We start from the raw sequence: 14,107 nt of genomic DNA, 5'->3' as shown, positions 1-14,107 counted from the left end.
CTGAAGCGGAGAAGCCAAACAAAGTAAGATTTAGCGTAAATTACTCACTGCATAGATTAATTCTTACAAAAACATTTATTTTTTCTTAGATTAAAAATGAATATCGTTCTCTAATTTCAGAAGGAAAACTACGCAACTTCCTTATCATGAAAAAGCACAACTTGTAGTCGCGACAAGTTTTTCACTGACCTCATGGGCTCGCTGTACACGGCATACCCTTTTTTAGGCACTGGATGGTGGATGCTAAACAGAGAAAGCCATTATATGTAGGAATCATTATCACCGCCTGCCGAAAAGGCAAAAGAAAAAAAGAAGTGACATTTTCTTCAACTTTGGTATTGTCCATTGATTTCGCCTGCTGCCATGAACCGACCGCTGAGCCCAGGTCCAACTAGCTATGCAGATTCAATCTCGTGCCATTGAAACATCAAACGGAGCCTTTTGATAATCCTTAAAGATTGTATTTGATTAGCTCATCCAGTGAGACGGATCCTTAAAAAAAAAGAGACCCAGCAGGGGGGAGGATAAACAGGAGAATAAAAAAACAGATTACACGGAGCGAATTCAAACACGTACAACAAAGTACGGAGTCACTATTGCTACACTGCAGCAAGACTGCGAAAGGAGATAACTCTGCCGCAGACCACCAGAGCAAATTGACAAACGTGTGGTGCTCGACGGCGCCGCAATTGGGCGCCAGAGGGGGGCCTTTTCCCCACCGCCGCGGCCCGGCAGACTCCGGCGAGGCCGCGAGGGGACACTGCCGGGACAGCGCTCCGAAAAGCCGGTCTGGGCCAGAGTTTTTTTATACCGACCGGTCTGACGAAATCGCCGCCCTTCGGTTCCGGTAAACCGGACCGGTTTGACCGAAAATCGGTAAAAACCGGTCAAATTCAAATTCAAATTTCATTTAGTTCAATCGGTTTCCACCGGTTAGCCGACCGGTTTGGCCAGTAAACCGGTCCGATTTGAGTGGTAACCGGTCCGTTGAACAAAAAACCGACGATTTTAAAGTGGTTCCCAGGTGTGAAATAAATGAAAATTTTGGCATGAGTTATGCACATATTAATGTAAAAGACCACACCATAATAATAATTTATAATCATGCATACAAATACAATAGTAGTAAGCGTGCATACAAATACTATAGTCATAATCGTGCATACACTGCTACACATCAATAAAGGTTCAACGTAAGAATGGGAAGACCCCCATTTGGGACGCCATTTGGTATTCGACGGTGGACAACACATTCAAACCTCGCACTCTAAGCAGCTCAGCCAGTCTTGCCAAGATTGTCCTATCTACGCCGATATTGTCTCCCATTCCTGAACTAACATAGTGTAAAAATAGGGGTCTTCCCATTCATTTTTTTTCTTTTTTGATTTAAATTCAAAAGCCCGCAAAGTATACTAAATGAACGAATATTTGAAAAAAAATTGACACCTTTAGATTCGTCGCAACTTGAAGTATTTTTAGAAATTTTTTAGGATTTTTTTTATTTTTTTGAATTTAAATTTAAATTTTAAATTTGGGTCTGTTTGAAACCGAGCGGTACCGGAACTAGTCCGGACCGGTTACCGCAATTTTCGGACGGTTCCGGTCGGTAAAAAAAAACGCTGGTCCGGCCTCGGCGACGGCGACAGCGCAGACTGCAGTGTTGGACAGTATTCTCAGGGAGCCGCTGCCGACTGCGGCGTCAGCCTCAGGCTCCGAACCTGCGACGACGACGGCTTCCCCAACCTCGTCCAAGAAGATCACCGTCCGCTTGTAACACCCCTCAATTAGGAGTGCTAAACACAATTTGAAAATTCAAATGGAGTCAGAAATATCAAGCCACGTGTTCCCTGCTCTCTCTCCCGTGCATCGTCGCCGTGTCCAAGTTCGCCACGAACGCCGCCCGCTAACACCGTGCGCTGGCCATCAGCGAAGCTTGCCGCGTTGCCCGGCCGCCAGCGACGTCGTCAAGTCCTTCACGCTCTCCTTCCGACCTCGCCACCTGCCATTCCTTCTCTCCTGCGCTTCCTCTCATTCCTCTCACTCTCTCGCTCAGCTCTTCTTCAACCTCCAGAAACCAAGAACAGAGCATCCGCCCCTTCCATCGATCTGCGCCTCCGGACCATCTCCCTCAAATCGACCGCAACCGAAGCTCCTTCATCACCGTAGCTTCCTCCCCGACTCGTCCTTGCCAAGCTCCAGCCCTCCATCGCGGGAATCGAGGTGGAATAGAGCCGTCGGCCCCTTTTTCCGCCCGAGCTCCACCTCGACGTCGAACTCCCTCGTCCGGTCATCATTTTCTTCACTTGACGGCTCAAATCGACTCTAGGTGAGCCCCCGAAGCTCATGCTCTCCTCGTTCCATCGCGTTCCATGAGTTTCCGCGCTCGTTCCCGAGCCATGCCGTCGTCGACAAGCTGCTGCTCGCCGCGAGCCGCGCTCACGCGCCTCTGGGCCGTGCCGCCGAGCGCCTCCACTCCGCCCGGCCCTGCTGAACCTTCCCAGCCCGGCCGCCCTCTCCACACCTCGCCGGAACGCCGCCGCCGCGGCTCAGTTCGCCGCCGGCCCGCCGCTCGCCGTGGCGCCACCCCTACAGACCACCCCGAGCCCCCAAACCACCACCCACAGGTGCGCACGAGCCCCCTCAACCTTTTCCCCAACTCCCCCCTCGCCGCCTGGGCCGAACCTCGCCGGAAAACGGCCGCCCGAACCTCCCCTGTACTGTCCCGTCCGCCAAGGACCCATGCTGAGAAGAAATAGAAGTCCAGGGGTCTAGATGCAAGATTTCCTTTCCTTTTTCTTTTGTTTTCAAAAACAACAAACTTGTAAATTCCATATAAAATCGTAGAAAAATCAGAAAAATGCAAATCCAAATGTTCTGGAATCCTTGCAACAAGATCTACAACTTTAGTTACATGCACATATTTATTTTCTGTCTATATTTTAATCTAGGAAAAAGATTAGATTACCTAGGTTATAATTATTCTAGGAGTTATACTCACTATCTATGGTTTATTTTTGGTGGGTAGCTATTCCATGCCATGCTTAGCTTTGTGTAAAAATTTGAGCACCAGTTAATACTTTTAACTAGATGAAACCCTAGTCTTGGCTAGATCTAGTAGAGTAATATATTCTTTTATTTCTGGACTAGAACAGAAGTTAAAAATGAATCTTGTTAGATTGATGTTTGTTTTGTTTATTTTCTCAGAATTAATTCTGTGTAGATAAAATCATGAACAAATCACAGTATCTAATTCATCCCTGTGTCGACCTCCTGTTAAATTTTCAGCATCTGTTTTGCTCTGGTCTGACCTGTATAATTCAATCTTGCTCTAGGAGTTGTCTGAATGAATGAATTGTTTGGATTAAATGGATGCATGAAATGACATGATTTTTACAGAGTAGATTGCTCTTTGTACCTTCTGTTTAGAATAATTTTTGCTGAAATTTTTGTTGTTTATGTACTGAGTTATTTAATTATTAATAAGCCATGACCTGCATGTTATAGGAATCAACTACTGCTTGTTTGTGCAGTTAGTGAACTTCTTTTGTGCCGTTGATCATGATGCCATGGGTAGTTAGAAATGTAGTTAACTACTCTATAAATGATCGCCCATGTGATATGATTATTTGTTACTTGTTAGACTACAACTTTATCGTGAAGGAAAAATAATAGCATATATATTGTTGAGCAATTCAGAACTGTGCATTCATACATATGCATTGCTGCATTTCATTTAGGTACGATAGATGAACCACGTGAAGGACGTGATATTGGAACCGAACACGAAGACGATGTTTGGTGGACATATCCAGAAGAGGCAAAGAACCAGGAGTACATGCTTGGACCGGAATACTCGCCAAGCGAGTGCCATCTAACAAACACTGACCTAGTGTTAATCCCAGGCAAGCTCCGGTGCACATCCTTTTAATTCAAACTATGACACCTATATTATGTTCCTATTACTTGTGCATTCGGTTCAGGAATTATTTGAAACCCTAGTTGCATGATCCCTAGGTCTCCTCGAGTTATACTAGCATGTAGAGGACGATAGAAATGATATGCTTAATATAACTCGGTAGAAGACGAGTGATTTCGGGTCACTCGCGAGATATAGGATATCTCGTTATTTTGAGTATATGGAATATTGGAATAGGTTGGATAAGGAAAAGAAAATGGAGACCGGGCGGGAAAAGGCTAGCCCGCCTGTGTCGGTTAAGGACCGTTCGTTGCCTGGCCCTGTGATCGAGTTTGAAATGTACTAACTGCATGCCGGGAGTAGGAGGTAGTCGAAACCGGTAAGCCGAGTACTGCCTTGCTTCGAAAGTACAGGAACCCGCACCCAACTCCTGGGGCGAGTCGAGTAGTCGCGGAGAATTGGGTTGCACATGTTTACTTTTGGTGGTCTCACGTTGAGCTCGGCTGACCATATGTCGTTGGGCTGGTTCCTGTAGTTCGAGGCGGGGAGGGGAATGGTTGGCATGTATAGTCCGACGGGGCAAATACGTGCCGTGTTGGTTAGGTCTACCTTGCAAGGTTAAATCGGATCGATCCGCCGTACGTCGCATCTCGGATATGAGCACCTTGATCACAGCACCACATCGTAGTGATGCTATATGGAATTTAAATGATGGTTAGGAATTAATTATCTTGTTTTAATATTTCAATGTTTGCTATGGTTGCTTAGAAGGTGCAAATGCTAGTTGATGGTTTAAGCATATGGAAACTTGGAGCTAAAATATTGAAATTAAGGATCCACTTTTAGAAGCTTTTTCTGCAAAATAACCACCAGCCAAATGCCTTGCATGTCTAGATATGTGGGCTAAGTTATACCCACTGGTCGGGTAAGTCTTGCTGAGTATTGGTATACTCAGGATTTGTTGTTTACCCTGTTTCAGGTATAAAAGCTAACCAGGATTAACATCGGTGGGCTCGATGTGACGTCCTCACGTCTCCGTAGTTATCGTTTTATATCAATTTATTTCAGCTAATTTCTAATGAAAATCTTCCTCAGGTCATATTCTCTTCCGCTGCTGTCATTTATTTTATATAAATTCCAAATTTAAAGCTGTTTTGTAAATATTTATGTTATTTCTATTTTTGTGAAATTATATTATGCTGGTACCGTCTGTGCTCGCCGTCGCGCGAGACTTCTGGTGTGTTTCGATCGGCCTGTGGGTTGGAAACAGGCTGTCAGGTTACACTTAATTAAGCTAATGCGCCTGATGCGTTCAAATGATGGCCATTACGCTTAATTAAGCCGTTTAACTTGGCGGTTCTGTCACACCGCTCCAACCTGCAATCCTGCACCGACAGTGATCGCCGGGATCTTTCTGAAAGGAGCATATTACCTTGGAACGTATAGGCAGCAGGTTCTCGAGCTAATCTGCTCTATTGGCGAACAGCAGCAAATGACGCTACAGATTTGCAGTCAGTACTGTTTACAAAACACATAGTACTAATTATATGTTTCTAACTTTCTATGTATGCATGGAAAAACTCGATATGCCTAAAGGAAACTGAGGCATCAGAGATCAATAATGAACTAATACCCTGACATGTCACAAGTGCATTGGGGCGGATAATCTGAATAACGTCTACGGACGGCCACCGAGCATGGACTAGAAGAAACCATGAAGTGTCAGATAATCTGCGAAACTGATGCCAATACAATGAAAACTGAATCTGGAGATGAGACAAATAGCTTCAGAAGCTCCAGCGGCAGGTTAGAACTCGGCATAATTTTGCAATAGCTACGAAAGAATACACCGACATTAGCATGATAGAGTGATAGTATGTTCAGCTAAAGTCACGACAACCGCTCCACAATAGAATAAACAGAGACTCATATATCGTACAAACAGGCTAAGACAGAAGCTGTTGGATCCCTGCCTTTTGGTCAGCCGTTAGATTAGTGGGGAACTTGATCTGAAACTTAATCCGCAGGTTCCCCTTCTTTGAAGGTTCCCTTGTGATTGGCATGCCTTCTCCCTGCACAACTTCTTCATAGGTAGGACTGACAACAGATTTCACGGGAATAGTAAGGGTTCGTCCATCCAGAGTTGCCACTTGGACTGTGCAGCCCGTCAATGCCTCCACAAGAGAGATCTTATGTGTGTAAATAAGGTCGTTCCCATCTCTCTTGAACTTGGGGTGTGCCCGTTCTTCTATTATGAACACTAGATCTGATGGTACAACATTGCGCATCTCGTTGCCTTTCTCAGGAAATGTGATTTTTGTGCCCTTCTTCCATCCAGGTTTGATATCAATCGTCAGGATCTCCTCAACGTTTGTTGGTTTCCTTCACAAAAATATGGAACATATTATCAAGAAACAAGACATTAAAACCATGAACTTGCCTATTCCTTGGAGCTAGAAACTAAAATCTTTGCATAAGATAAACCATTTCAAGTCCCAATCTACCATATCCAATCTAGCAATATGACATAATACATTAATGCATAATATACATCCAGCACACTGTACAGCAATATCACAAGAAAACACTGCACCTAATATAGCCTCAGTTTTGAAATTAATCATTACTGTCCACCTCCAGTCATCTTCACTAAATCATATCTCAACTGTACAAGCCCAGCTATCAAAGTATGCATGCCTCAGAATGCTCTAACATCCTTGTACAGTGTGTGGGTACCTCGAACTTTTAGCCCAATACTGAAGTCACAACGTCTTACACCCCCTGGATTGTCTTACATGATCTAGAATTTAAACCCTTAAAATTCGATTTTGAGTTAAATCTTCAAGTGCAGTTGTAAGCATGAACTACAAATGCAAAAACTTCTCATCATTAAACAGTCTCACAAATTAGATGTTCAAATACATGCCTATGATATTGTCAAGAGATCCTACTAATGATCCTTTTGTAAGTGTCTAGGTCACGACATGGTGGTAATTTTTTTTTTGGTTGATGAAAAAATATATTAAGGTAGCAAGAACAGAACATGACAAGGGAAAAAACATCATAGACAAATTCAACATCACTAAATGCCATCATGATATTCATTGGATTTATTTGTACACTATGGGGTTTTGACAATATCCCAAAATGTGTATGGATGACTATAAAATAAGAAACCAGAAAGACCATTTGATCTAACTCAACCAAATCATAGTGCAAGGGTACAGGATTGATATGTTGAGCTGGACGTAGATTGGATATCTCCACCACATGAATTAAAAACTGCACTGTACAATACATACGCAGCAACCCAATGTCATATCCAAAGCATATTGCCAACTCCACAAATATCATGAACAATGTTCAACATTAAAGTTGACAACATAGATCTGAGTCTGACTTGGCCAACTGGGAAGCACACTACAGAACAATGTGGTTTCACTCTATTCGGCTGCAACCAGCCAACAATGTTTTTCTCTCACACCAAATCAGCACCAGCCACCAGCACCAGCCAGCTAGCAGTACTTTTCTCTCACAATAAATCAGCACCAACCACAGCCAGCCGAACAGAGTAAACTCAGGAGAAGGTCAGAGTGCATAGCATATATCGTCCAAAAGTATGAGGTGGTACCAGAGGGCAACAGTAACAGAAATGCCATGGACTAAAACAACTAAGTTTTAGTTAATGTTCCTTAATAAAGAATGTTGGTGCAGAGGTCCACCAATCTTAGAGTGCACTCCTATTTGCATTCAGTTGCAAAGCATGCGTCCACGCTCTATGATGCCTTAAGCACCTCCAATATATTCCTAGTGTGACTAGGGGGTGTGCATGTGTATGAAAATGGGTGCCATGTGCCTTATACTCTCTAATAAAAGATACATTACTTCTATTGTTCTCGCCTCCTCTCCAATGCACTCTTGTATACCCCCTATCAAGTTTCTCTCTTATAAATTTCTCGTCACATGGTCCTTACTGTCTCCTGCCCCAAAATTCTAAATTTCTAATGTGCTAGTGCTAGCTCTATTTAAAAAGGATAAAGAAGGATGTCGAATGGGCATGCCAAAAAAGAAGATCTAGTAGAATGCACGAGCTAGCACTAAATCTTTACTGAGCCTAACTATAACCCTCAGAATTGCTGAATCAATATTTACTGAAGAACAGTATGCTAAAACCTGGCGTAAGTCTGTAGTACGCAACAAACAAATTGGACAAGAATTCAGCGGTCTAACCCGGTGGTGTCAAGGACATCCCTGGAGATCTTCATCTTCTTAGTGGCGCCCTTGTACAGGTCCTCCAGACTGCAAGCCAGCTGCCGCTCGATCGGCGGCGCCTTCCTCTGCAACCCCGCGCTAGACGCCTCCCCTGGCCCAGCGGTGCCGCCGAACCCCGGGAACCCGGGGGGAACGCCTCCGCCTGGGGTTCGGGGACCCGCCCCGGGGAACGCGCCGCCGAATATCTCCGAGAAGATCTCCTCGGCGCTCCTCGGGTTGAAGCGGAACCCGTGGGCGCCGGCGCCGTGCGTGGAGGCGGAGGGTGGGGGCGTGCCGGCCTTGAGGCCGTCCTCCCCGAACTGGTCGTAGATGGCGCGCTTCTGCGGGTCGCTGAGCACCTGCGGGGAGGGGACAATAAGAGGGAGGCCAAGCAGATGGGTTTCTCGACGGCGGCGGCGGTAATGGAGGACGGCGGCGAGGGGTTGGTACGGACGTCGTAGGCTTCGGAGACCTCCTTGAAGAGGGAATCAGCCTGCGGCGAGGGGTTCTTGTCTGGGTGGTACTTCATGGCGAGGCGGCGGTAGGACTTCTTGAGCTCGTCGTCGGTGGCGCTGCGGCCGACGCCGAGCACCTTGTAGTAGTCCACCCCCATCGGCGGCGAGTGCCGGCGGGCGTTCTTGCTGCTCGTGAGTTTTTTTTTTTGAAAAGAAGGTTTTTTGGGATTGGCTGGTGGTTTGCGGTTCGAGTTTATCTCCCCAATTTCAATGATCTTCGATCCTTGTTCCTACCGATATACTATTTATTTTAAAGTATAGATAGAAATTTAGTTAGATGCTATCTCCGAAAGTAACGACATCTCATGGTACCAATATATAAAACAGAAAAGAACTACGAGGTTTAAACTCTTGGTAATTCTGTAGAGTGTTTTTGTTAAGAAAGTATATAGATTCGGATAAGCTTCTGACTGGTTCCGTCCTTATCTCCGGCTACAGTCGAGACAGGCGACAAGGATAACACCGGGGCGAGAGCGGGCTCCGGCGGCGATTTCGCCAGTCTCTTCCTCTCCGGCGGGCGGTCCGACGCTGGAGAGGGAGGTGAGCCAGTGAATCGCCGTGCGAATGTATATAGGTTAGATAGTTCTCAGTCTAGACCTAGGGTGTACTTGCCGTCGGTGACGACGGTAGAGCTATGGTTGCCGGGGGAGCGGTCGTGATAGAGCTCCTCCGCTGGCGAATAAAGCTGATCTCCGGTGATGGCGGCGACTCCGGTGTCTTCTCCGACGAGATTTTTGGCAAGATCTTTGGGAGGTCAGTGACCTCTTTTGCTATGAAAGGGGAACGAATCCGTTCTTCCCCTGCTTTGCAAGTTTTTGCCGGGTCGCTGGTGTGGCCGGCGACGGTAGCTACTTCTTTCCAACTGGTGCTTCGTTGAGTGCTGGTGCGAATTGCTTCCTCTTCTGTTCGTGCCATAGGGATGGCTGATGCGCGTTCAGTGGATTCAAAGCATCATGGATGGTCCAAGGTGCCGGGTCTTGCAGCAGTGTTCAAGATATTGGAGTCCCTTGACATGGCGGAAGGAGGATTTGGCCGGGCTTCAGTCATCTGAGGTCGCCGGCGTGGAGAACGAAGATGGAGACATCGCCGGATGTGTGCGTCATTTCCGGATGTGTGTGTCATTTTCAAATGTACTAGGGTGTTTCCTACAAAAAGGCAGGGGCGTACTGTATGCGGCTTTAATACAGTTCTCCCTTTCGCAAAAAAAAGTATATAGATTTTCACAAACTTTGTAGTGTTTTTAAAAAGTATAAAACACATTTCCCTTTGTGTAAAAAATACGAGCGCTTGGCTGGATATCACGAGTTGAAATTATATTATTGAACAGAGACAAAAAAAAAACAGCCGCAATGCCTAAATAAATCCTACAAAAGCCTCCCGTTCTGAAGAAATCGTTTTCTTTTTTTTTTGTGGGCTCCAGTTTGGGCCTCACGCATCACCCGCCCATATATGTGTCAGGCCGGGGCGCCGGGCGGCGAGTTTCCCCTCCAGAAACTTAATAATCCGAGCCCAAACGCCTCACAAATCCGGGCCGGCAGGCCCTGTACAAAATAGTACTTGTTCAAAAATTGGAGTCTTGTGGGTACCGGAAAAACAAACTTCTGATGATATTCAGTTGAGATGCCTACAGAAGCATCTGATAAATTTACAGCCAGAACAGTAGAAATCATAGACGGTATCAGCAACTGAATGAAAGAGCATAGTACAAAATGTATAAGCATAATATCATCACCATCTCTGTTACGCGGATACTCCTAGGAGGTGGCGTATCCGTATCCGATATGTATCGGATACGGATACGCCCCGGATACGCCTCGGATACGTTTCTAGCCGTATTCTGAAAAAATGGATATGTATTTGCTCGGATACGCGTATCCGATACTTTTGGGCCAGATGTGATACGAGCCAAAGCAGTAATCAGCCCACACAAATGCTGTTTTGGTAGTAAGAGATGATACAAAATGATAAACTTGCTGCAATAGAACTGTAGAACTAGATGAGCAGCAACTGAAGAACCCCTTGTGGAATCAGTTGTGCTTTTAGAAAAGGCTAGTTATAGAGGTAATGTTATATGGACATGCAAGTATTGCACATCTGAGTATAGGGGAAGTTACTCAAGAGTAAAATCTCACTTGCTAAATATCTATGTGATATTTATGTGTAATTATTAATTATCCTAGCCGTATCTCCATATCAGTGTTTTTTGGAAAAGTGCGTATCCGCGTATCCGATACATATCGTATTCGATACCTGTAACAGTATCCGTGTAACATAGATCACCATCACGAAACGCAGCTGCTGTGTTCCCAACTTTCTGTAGCAGCAAGCAGGAGAAGAGAGCAGGGGCTCGCGAACAACCATATGCGGCCACGATCGGCGGCGCTTTCCTATCCGCCGAGAGCTCGCTTTTGGCCGCCCGGAGTCGGCCGTCGGCGAGACGACAGTGCGCCGCACTCACCCAAGCAAGGCCCCGTACTCCGTTCCTAGCTGTCCCTGGCTCATTTCGACGCTTTGATTTGTTCAACAAAAGGCAGGAGGATCGGGGCTTATTCTGATGTCCCAAAAATTTTCACCCAAAAAATTTCACCTCCCCTTTGAACACATATATGAAGCACTAAATATAATTAAATAATAAAACTAATTACACAGTTTGGATGTACACGACGAGACAAATCTTTTGAGCCTAATTAGGGCATGATTAGCCATAAGTGCTACAGTAACCCACATGTGCTAATGATGTCAAAGGCCTCAAAAGATTCGTCTTGCGGTTTCCAAGTGAGTTCTGAAATTAGTTTTCTAATTAGTGTTCGAAAAGCCCTCCCGACATCTGGTCAAACACTGATGTGACACCCAAAAATTTTTGTTTTTGGGAACTAAACGCCCCCTTAGATAGAGGTAAAAGTGATGTGAAAAGTCACATCGGATATTGTAGCGCACTGTAGCACTTTTCGTTTGTTTGTGGTAAATATTATCCTACCATGATCTAACTAGGCTCAAAAGATTCGTCTCGCAACGTACATCAAAACTATGCAATTAGTTTTTTTATTTACCTACATTTAGTACTCTATGCATGAGTCATTTGCTATATTTAATGTTTCGATGTGATGGAGATGTGATGGAAAGTTTGGATTTTGGAGGGGTTTTTGAGGAATCTAAACACATCCAAGAAAGAAAAGGTCGGTCTCAGCGTTCCCACACCGCCACACGCGCCTCGAGAATATAAAGTGGTTGCGAAAGGAAAGTGACAGGGATGGGTGATGGAGAAACCGATCATCAGTACTGCCATACCGCTACTATCTGCTCTGAATGAAATGCAGATCTCCTGCATTTCTTTTTCTATGAAGATTACTTCAGAGAACTTCTGCATGAGTGATGCCTTTTCATTCAAAATTTGCAAAAGCTGGGCCAGTTTCATTTTTTATCCTTTTTTGACTGATGAGGGTGGAGAAGAAAGGCACTTGACTATTATTAGGAGCTAGTACATTTCCACCTGTTTGTTTAGTGAGCGAAATAGAAAGTGCGGCGATCGGGCCATCAGGGCTTGCTTTCTGAGAACAGCAGTAGCCAGGTAGGGCCTGCTGATAGTGTACTACAATGCACTGAACCACATGCCTGTGATCTCGAGACCCAACCTAATGATGCCTCCTAATTACTAGAGCTCGGATTTGGGCCGTGCCATTTTTGGGCGGGCCGGGGCACGATCATTTGGCACGACCCAAAGCACGGCACGACACGAAATATTTTGGGCCGTGCCGGCACGACACGAACACGAGGGCCGTGTCGTGCCTAGAATTTCAGCACGACAGGTTATATGGCACGACCCGCATTTTGGGCCGTGTTTGGGCCGGCACAGCACGAAAACAGCCCATCGGCCATTACGTAGCCCCTTGTTCTATTATGACAGTTAATCTTCCTTTCTAATTAACAATAATCATGAAAGAAAATATTATTCATTCAAGAAAATATTATTCATTCAAGAAAATCATGTAATTTTCATACAATGGATAGTTTATGTGCTTTCTAATTACAATAATAATATTTCTATATCGATGCATATAAATCCAATTGCAAGTATCCAGAGGGCCGTGCTTGGGTCGGCACGGCACGAAGGCGTGCCGGCGTGCCATGGGTTGTGCTTGATAATAGACTTGTCGTGCCAGCACGGCACGGCACGATGTGCCGATCATGCCTAAAAATCTAAACCCGACACGGCACGAGGCACGAGAGGGCCGGCCCGGCCCAAGTCCCAGCTCTACTAATTACCCTATTACCCGGCTCCCTTTGGTCCCGGATCGCGTTTCTTCGGAACGATGATGGCTCGCCTGCTTCATTGCCTTCGAAACAGCGATGGCCCCGACGTGCTTGTGAGAACCGCCCAATTTGATACTATTTTAAATGAACCGCCGGTCATTATCACCCAGATGAGAGTTAACACGTGCTTGCCGTAGAGCGAGCCACGTGTTATCCCACATCTAGAGACACGAATAACCGACACGTCATTCATTCAAAATAATACCAAATCCGGTAGTCCCGGTATGTGCTCCAACATACGCCCAGGATCAGCATATGCACATACCGTATACAATCGAATACATAGCCAACAATCCACAAAGAGCAGTTATATAAAAACCAGAGTTCGAGACTTAATATTACAAGTTCAACATAGGTGGGTTTAAAGCTTCACTTTACAAGCCTTGGGCTCACGCGAGTCATATTAAACAGAGATTTAGAGCTTATTGAAAATACATGCTCTCCCGAAGCTCAGCTACGATAAAACCTACTTAAGATGATGATGCCTTGCTCAAGGACATCACCACAGCAGCAACAGCCTACTCTTCCCCCGCATTAGGATCAGCGGGGTAGAAATGGCCGAACACCACTTCTGGCTCACCTGCAACTAGGTTTAGAAAGCACCCTGAGTACAAAAGGTACTCCGCAAGACTTACGCGATTAAATAAACAAGGATCATGCAAAGGCTCAAAGAAAAGCTTTAAGTTAAGTAATTATTGCATAAGCATGAGCTCTTTACACTACCACCTAGCAGAATTAATTAATCTTGCCCAACCCCAAACAATTTTAGTTGATTAAGAGAGTAAAATACTAAACAATAGATCATTAACAAGACATGATTCCAAAACCAACAATACCGAAACTCTCTAAGAGGAATTCGGCGAACCAAGAGCTTGCTCATATCCGAGAGCGCGGCAATTCGAATTGATTTAACCTTGCAAGGGTGTACTACTTTACCCACACGACGCGAGGACCATGCGACTCACCCAACCGATCACGCCGGGCAAGGGGGTACTCACGTCAACCGTTCCCAACAAGGCTCGATCATTGAACCTCACACCTAGCTTACGAGTAGAGACTTAGTTCCACCAGGGACATCTCTAAACTTTCCTACACATAAGTCCACCTGGGGACA

At 45.3% G+C, this 14,107-nt stretch overlaps 1 protein-coding gene and 1 long non-coding RNA gene across 2 annotated transcripts; one reads left to right on the top strand and one right to left on the bottom strand.

Moving 5' to 3' along the window:
* Positions 1-5,689: 5,689 nt before the first annotated feature.
* On the bottom strand, positions 5,690-8,896 carry LOC120697331 (dnaJ homolog subfamily B member 4-like). Its single transcript, XM_039980510.1, has 3 exons — positions 8,622-8,896; positions 8,147-8,526; positions 5,690-6,298 (listed from the first exon to the last, which is right to left on the bottom strand). The coding sequence occupies exons 1-3, from the start codon at positions 8,778-8,780 to the stop codon at positions 5,863-5,865; spliced, it is 975 nt and encodes a 324-aa protein (XP_039836444.1). The 5' UTR covers positions 8,781-8,896; the 3' UTR covers positions 5,690-5,862.
* Positions 8,897-9,100: 204 nt separating this feature from the next.
* LOC120697333 lies at positions 9,101-9,904 on the top strand. Its single transcript, XR_005684437.1, has 2 exons — positions 9,101-9,435; positions 9,600-9,904. It is a non-coding gene; the product is annotated as an uncharacterized LOC120697333 (long non-coding RNA).
* The last annotated feature ends 4,203 nt before the right edge of the window (positions 9,905-14,107 follow it).

Source organism: Panicum virgatum, chromosome 3K, assembly GCF_016808335.1.
Source record: "Panicum virgatum strain AP13 chromosome 3K, P.virgatum_v5, whole genome shotgun sequence".
In the NCBI taxonomy this organism is placed as follows: domain Eukaryota; kingdom Viridiplantae; phylum Streptophyta; class Magnoliopsida; order Poales; family Poaceae; genus Panicum; species Panicum virgatum.
Note: the sequence above shows the minus strand (reverse complement) of the source record. Positions and strands in the feature narration are given on the sequence as shown.